At 34.2% G+C, this 7,462-nt stretch overlaps 1 protein-coding gene across 3 annotated transcripts in view; it reads left to right on the top strand.

The window, feature by feature from the left end:
- The window catches only part of LOC107750444 (LIM domain-binding protein 2-like), a 15,199-nt gene extending 8,089 nt beyond the window's left edge, over positions 1–7,110 (top strand). The window contains exons 7-10 of one of the 3 annotated variants that reach the window (XM_016565814.1): positions 1,369–1,422; positions 2,202–2,320; positions 5,792–5,851; positions 6,407–6,482. In XM_016565814.1, coding sequence (XP_016421300.1) covers positions 1,369–1,422; positions 2,202–2,320; positions 5,792–5,851 — 233 coding nt within the window. In that variant the 3' untranslated portion in view covers positions 6,407–6,482. Of the gene's footprint in view, positions 1–1,368; positions 1,423–2,201; positions 2,321–5,791; positions 5,852–5,896; positions 6,085–6,406 lie in introns of those variants that run through there. The other 2 variants (XM_016565815.1, XR_001641146.1) reach the window with 2 other exon arrangements.
- Positions 7,111–7,462: the final 352 nt, after the last annotated feature.

Genomic DNA, 7,462 nt, shown 5'->3' with positions numbered 1-7,462 from the left:
CACACTCACAGACACACACACACACACACACATTCACACACACACACACACACACACACACACACACTGGTTTTTATGGGGACATTCCATCGGCATAATGGTTTTTATACTGTACAAACTGTATTTTCTATCCCCTTATCCTAACCCTACACCTAAACCAACCCCTCACACAAAACTTTCTGCATTTTTACATTAAAAAAAAAAAAAACATCATTCTGTATGATTTATAAGCTTGTTTCCTCATGGGGACCGAAAAAAAAATGTCCCCACAAGGTCAAAATTTACTGGTATTACTATCCTTGTGGGGGCATTTGGTCCCCATAACGTAGGGACTACCAGGTACAGACACACACACTCCTCTCTCTTATTTTAGTATCACAGAGGCAATATAATTTTTTTATTAATATTTTGAATTCATTTTTCTTATTTCCCATTATAATTTTAGTTAAAGTTTTATTAATTTTGTTGAGTGTTTTTGTCTTTTTTATTATTATTAATATTTTAAATACATATATAATGTCTATATTTTATTACTTTTTATTTCAGTTTTAGTTTTAGATATTTTGGTATATCAAGTTAAGCTAAATGAAAATGAGAATTGTTGTCTTGGCATCTAGCTGAAATAAAATAAGTTTAATTTTTTCATATTTCATGTTATTTCAATTAAAGGCTGGAATGCACTACACGACTTTTAAAATCATCAATTGGGGCAAAAGTCATGTAGTGTATTCCAGCCTTAACATTTATTTTATTTCAAGCAACAGAAATGTTATTTTTTTAGCTTGAGTTCTACATTCTTCATTAGATCTCTTTCATGGCTCCGCTTAGCTTTCTTTCTCTCTTAAGTACAGTCTGAAATGAAAGATTAGTACAGAAACACCAGCATTGTTTAGCTACTCTTCCCCCCCAGTGTTTAATTTCTTTCTGTTGTTCTCCTCTTTAAGAGCTACACAATGTCATTAAATTTACAGTAGTTTGTACATTGTAAACATTTCATATTCCTTATTAACATTTCAAAGTACTGAGCGCAGGCTTGTTAAGGGTTTTGTGATCTGCAGTAATTAATGGAGGCTTTGACCTTGTGTTTTTATTTATGTGCTTTTTTTATTTGTACTGCTTTAAAAAAAAAAAAAAAAAACGACCTCCTGCTGTTCTATGACAATAATTCCTTCACTTTGACTGAACAATAATAGCATTGTTCTTCTCAGGCAACTCTCTCTCTCTCTTTCATTGTTCCTCTCTTTTTCTCATCCTCACTATTATTTACTGAAATGTTCTTAGGAAATGTTAATATTTGCTTCTGAATGATGGAAAAGTGATGTCTTTTGACTATTAATGGTCTTTTGTTATTAATTTCTTTCATTTCAGTTGGACCCCCGCCCAACTTCAAGACAGAAATATTTCCCTCTAATTCCAAAAAATGTATGTATGCTCATTTATGCATTTTTTGGCAGTTCCTCAGACATTGAGGTTAGGGTTTCTTCCATACATACTCATAACTCTAAATATTTAATTATAAAAACATTTGATTCAACCTGAACTGAATCAATCTAATAAAAATGTCCTACTGATACTGCTAGAATCTTCTGCATTCAAAATGTAACCAACTGCAGTGATGCAATATTTGCATACTGTATTGTGATTTGTCTTCTTTTTTTTTGCATAGTAAATTTGAGACTGATCTTGCAGTTTTCACTGCGCAAAGCACTGCACTATGGCTGAATTCAAAATAGTATACTGCTGTACTCCTTTATGTTTGAGTACTGTGCTAGAATGCTATTCCTAATTCAGCCTATGTGATGATTCCTGTGTGCAGCTGACTGAAAAACCAGACACATACTCAGTGTCATGACAACGGCAAAGCCATTTCATTTACTCAAAACTGAAGCCTTATATATAAAACAAACACCTTTTTTTCATGAAATGCAAACCAAAGTTGTTTCTGTTCTCCTGCATACATCTTAATCACAATATCTTATGACCTTTGTTTAGTCCTCCACCACTCTTTTGTTGATTTCATTTGCGGTATTGCTTAGCGTTTTAAAATATACAGTATATCTGAAGTATGTAAGTACAGTATATAAGATATCTGTGTATTTTGTACCATTCTGGTTCACTCTGTTTTCACTCGTTTTACAACATGCATGCAATGCAATGTTGATTCATTTTGCATTATGCCGTGTTTATGTTTTGATTGACAGCAGAGCCAGCCAAACCAGCAACAAAGAGACGGAGGAAAAGGAACTCAGCTGGTACCAATAGCAGCACAGGAAACAGCAAGAAGCGCAGCCCAGCCAATAACTTCAGCCTTCCCTCACAGGTTCATCACATACACACAGATGTTTACCCGAAGGCTATGTTCGGAATGTATATATACCTTACTGCCATACTACTATTACTGTTGCTGCTGCAGTGTGTAGTATGTATAATTTGGACAGTATGCTAATTTTCTGTGAGCTCAGGATACACAGCTCAACTACAGATTAAAATGTGCAGTGGGCTGCAGAACAGAGCTTACTGCGTGGAGTACTGTATCCCACGATCCACTGTGTTCAACCTTTATTAAAGCTCCTCAAATAACAAAAAGGCATTATCACTGTTGAACACCAACAATAAATCTAAACAGCATACATTGACAGAAAAAAAATATTTTTATATAATTAAAATAAAATATACAAAATCTAAAAAATTAAATCAAAGCAATTACTTACAAACTGTGATGGGCAAGTTACGCTAAAAAGTAATGACTAGCTACTAATTACATAATTAGATTACTGCACTAATGACTCTCTCTAAAAAGTATTGCATTACATATAACCAATTACTTCCAAAATCCCATATTAACCTCGATCAGTTGAATAATACAAGGATAGACATAAAACGGCAATTTTAATTCATTAAAAAATATAAAATTGCGTAAATTATTCTTGAACTGACCAGGGAGAGAGTTACATTAAAAATATACCTTTTAACAATAGATGTTAAATTTTAATGTTAAATAGAATTGTTCTGTAGTCTACACAGTATTTAATGCAATTACATTGTATTACACTGTACACTGAAGTAAGTGTAATTAAACTAAGGAAAAATTCAGAGTAATCCCTTACTTTACTTTTTCAAGGAATGTATGTATGCTCATTTATGCATTTTTTGGCAGTTCCTCAGACATTGAGGTTAGGGTTTCTTCCATACATACTCATAACTCTAAATATTTAATTATAAAAACATTTGATTCAACCTGAACTGAATCAATCTAATAAAAATGTCCTACTGATACTGCTAGAATCTTCTGCATTCAAAATGTAACCAACTGCAGTGATGCAATATTTGCATACTGTATTGTGATTTGTCTTCTTTTTTTTTGCATAGTAAATTTGAGACTGATCTTGCAGTTTTCACTGCGCAAAGCACTGCACTATGGCTGAATTCAAAATAGTATACTGCTGTACTCCTTTATGTTTGAGTACTGTGCTAGAATGCTATTCCTAATTCAGCCTATGTGATGATTCCTGTGTGCAGCTGACTGAAAAACCAGACACATACTCAGTGTCATGACAACGGCAAAGCCATTTCATTTACTCAAAACTGAAGCCTTATATATAAAACAAACACCTTTTTTTCATGAAATGCAAACCAAAGTTGTTTCTGTTCTCCTGCATACATCTTAATCACAATATCTTATGACCTTTGTTTAGTCCTCCACCACTCTTTTGTTGATTTCATTTGCGGTATTGCTTAGCGTTTTAAAATATACAGTATATCTGAAGTATGTAAGTACAGTATATAAGATATCTGTGTATTTTGTACCATTCTGGTTCACTCTGTTTTCACTCGTTTTACAACATGCATGCAATGCAATGTTGATTCATTTTGCATTATGCCGTGTTTATGTTTTGATTGACAGCAGAGCCAGCCAAACCAGCAACAAAGAGACGGAGGAAAAGGAACTCAGCTGGTACCAATAGCAGCACAGGAAACAGCAAGAAGCGCAGCCCAGCCAATAACTTCAGCCTTCCCTCACAGGTTCATCACATACACACAGATGTTTACCCGAAGGCTATGTTCGGAATGTATATATACCTTACTGCCATACTACTATTACTGTTGCTGCTGCAGTGTGTAGTATGTATAATTTGGACAGTATGCTAATTTTCTGTGAGCTCAGGATACACAGCTCAACTACAGATTAAAATGTGCAGTGGGCTGCAGAACAGAGCTTACTGCGTGGAGTACTGTATCCCACGATCCACTGTGTTCAACCTTTATTAAAGCTCCTCAAATAACAAAAAGGCATTATCACTGTTGAACACCAACAATAAATCTAAACAGCATACATTGACAGAAAAAAAATATTTTTATATAATTAAAATAAAATATACAAAATCTAAAAAATTAAATCAAAGCAATTACTTACAAACTGTGATGGGCAAGTTACGCTAAAAAGTAATGACTAGCTACTAATTACATAATTAGATTACTGCACTAATGACTCTCTCTAAAAAGTATTGCATTACATATAACCAATTACTTCCAAAATCCCATATTAACCTCGATCAGTTGAATAATACAAGGATAGACATAAAACGGCAATTTTAATTCATTAAAAAATATAAAATTGCGTAAATTATTCTTGAACTGACCAGGGAGAGAGTTACATTAAAAATATACCTTTTAACAATAGATGTTAAATTTTAATGTTAAATAGAATTGTTCTGTAGTCTACACAGTATTTAATGCAATTACATTGTATTACACTGTACATTGAAGTAAGTGTAATTAAACTAAGGAAAAATTCAGAGTAATCCCTTACTTTACTTTTTCAAGGGAAAAGTAATTAAATGACAGTATTAATTACTTGGTGATGCATTACACTCAACACTGCTTACAAATAATAAATAACGGAAAATATAAAAGCAAATTATAATGTAAATTAAATGAAACTTAATCAAAATATTTAGCACATTTTTTAAAAAGAGATTTAAGTTATTCCTTTTTTTCAGCTGCTTTAAGTATTGAAATAAAATAGTTTCATATCGTTTTTAAATGCTACAAAAATTGGACCAACTTTAACAAATTTGTGAATGTGTTCAATGTGACCTTTCATTTTCAGTGTTATGGATAAAGTAATATTAGTCACAATCTCTTTTGACAGATTTTTTTGGACGACCAAAAGCTAAGATTATTTATTTATTTATGAATGACAACATTGGAATCAAAATGCTAAATAATAATGATATCTTTTTTAAGAGCACATTTAACTCTCCAGCATTCACCGAATTAAATTTACGTGAAAACTGCTAATTGTAAAAATTAAGTATATACTGCACAGTATTCAGTACATAGTAAGCAAGTATTCCATTCTGAACACAGACGCAGTCACATACATACTTGCAGAGAAGCAGTGGTCCACATTGAAAAGATCATATAAGGGAGATAAACTAAAATTAATATATGGATGTCTGGATGTCTGTACTTATGTGTGTGTGTGTGTGTGTGTGTGTGTGTAGAAATAACATAAAGCAGTTCAGAGAGGGAAGGACTTATTTTTCCCATATTGTAATATTTCTATACAATGCATTATTACATTTCAAATCAATACCTGAATTATATTGTTTTACTGTTTATAAAAAGTAACAATCAGTTTCCAGTGTAATTGTAATTTGTAATGTTAGAGTATTTAAAAAAAAAATATATAGTCATTTGTCTACTCTGATTAATTTGTTTTTTAATTGAGACTAATTAGCTGTAATTGATTTGATGATAATTAGTATTGTCCGTCTCTGGTCCCCAGCCTAAACGTGTCGCCGGGGAAACGAGGGGTGGCGGGTGGCTGGAGGCGGAGCTTAGCTAGGTGAGTGACACATGCAGACAGTTATCACGCAGCATGTGCTGTCTTAACGAGCTACTTAGCAATGCAAATTTGCTTAATTAGCACATATGTTGTTATTTAGGTGTTCTCTGTCTGAAAAAAAAAAATCTAATTAAAGACCAAAGAGCTAGTGTCTGGAGACAAGTTTGTGTGCATGTGTGTGTATGACTGTGTATTTAACAAAGCTTGTGTGTACGCCACGTTTTTCTATATATGTAAATATATTCATTATTATACACTTTTTCTTTGCACATTTTCTACTCTATGCTTGCATATTACAAGTTCAGGTTTTGGAAAATAACAGCCATAAATGATTCTGCTTCTGTCGTTTTTCTCTCTCTTTCTACTCCCCCACCATTCTCTCTCTCTCTCTCTCTCTCTCTCTCTCTCTCTGTCTCTCTGTGTGTCTCTCTCTCTCTCTCTCTCTGTTTCTCTGTCTCTCTCTCTCTCTCTCTCTCTGTCTCTCTGTGTGTCTCTCTCTCTCTCTCTCTCTCTCTCTCTGTCTCTCTCTCTCTCTCTCTCTCTCTCTCGCTGTAGGATGTGATGGTGGTAGGAGAGCCCTCTCTAATGGGAGGGGAGTTGGGTGACGTGGACGAGCGTTTGATCACACGCCTAGAGAACGAACAATACGACCCTGTCAACGGTCTCCATGATGACAGTCTCCATGACTACACCGACTCACCGACACTTGGAAACGGCAGCTCCTGGAACGGCCAGCACCCTAGCAACCAGGACAGTAAGCCTGATACCATGGCAATGCAGCAGTTGGAGTAATGTTATCTGACAGTGGGTAGCTATGGCAACGGTGCTGTCAAGGGATGGGGGGTATTTTCATCTATAGAGGAGAAATTGCTGGAGAGAGGTGTGTGTGCATGCTTGCGTTTATGTTGGTGTTCCATACTTGAGACATACAGCTTCAACCATTTAGTTTAAGTATTCCAAAAAATGAAAAAATGAAAAAAACAACAACTGCAAGCCTTGTAAATATACAGATCTATCAGTTCATTTCATATCAGAATTTTTCAGCCTTTTTTAAAGCTCAGTGGATGTCTCGGCTTCATTCTGTACCGTACTGTTTGGTTTCGCTACAACAACTTTGTTGAAAAAAGTCCCATTGTGAGCATAAATGCAGATATCTTTATTGTTCTAAAGTTTAATGCATATTGTAAAACACATGCAGATCTGTGCTGTTAGTTGTGTATTTTATGTATGGTTTTCAATCATTTGCATTAATAAAATGTGTTTGGTTATGACATCAGACTCTGTGTGTTTGGTTATTGATATCAATATAATAAATGTAAAAAATTAAATAATCGAGGGCACAGAGTGTTTTTATAGTTGTAATCTAAAAAGTGGCAAAGCTATGTTTTTAATTCTATGATGTTAAAGGGTTAGTTCACCCAAAAATGAAAATTAGCTTGTGTTTTACTTACCCTCGAAGCATCCTAGGTGTATATGACTTTCTTCTTTCAGACGAATCAAGTCGGAGTTAGATTAAAAATTGTTCTGGCTCTTCCAAGCTCTATCATTGCAGTCAGCGGGTGTTGCAGTTGAACAGTCCACAAGTCGTCAAATAAAGCACGCGCATTCATA

The sequence above is a fragment of the Sinocyclocheilus rhinocerous genome, unplaced genomic scaffold (assembly GCF_001515625.1).
Source record: "Sinocyclocheilus rhinocerous isolate Xijiao unplaced genomic scaffold, SAMN03320098_v1.1 scaffold1, whole genome shotgun sequence".
NCBI lineage: Eukaryota > Metazoa > Chordata > Actinopteri > Cypriniformes > Cyprinidae > Sinocyclocheilus > Sinocyclocheilus rhinocerous.
The sequence above is the reverse complement of the archived record's forward strand: the minus strand, read 5'-3'. Positions and strand labels throughout refer to the sequence as shown.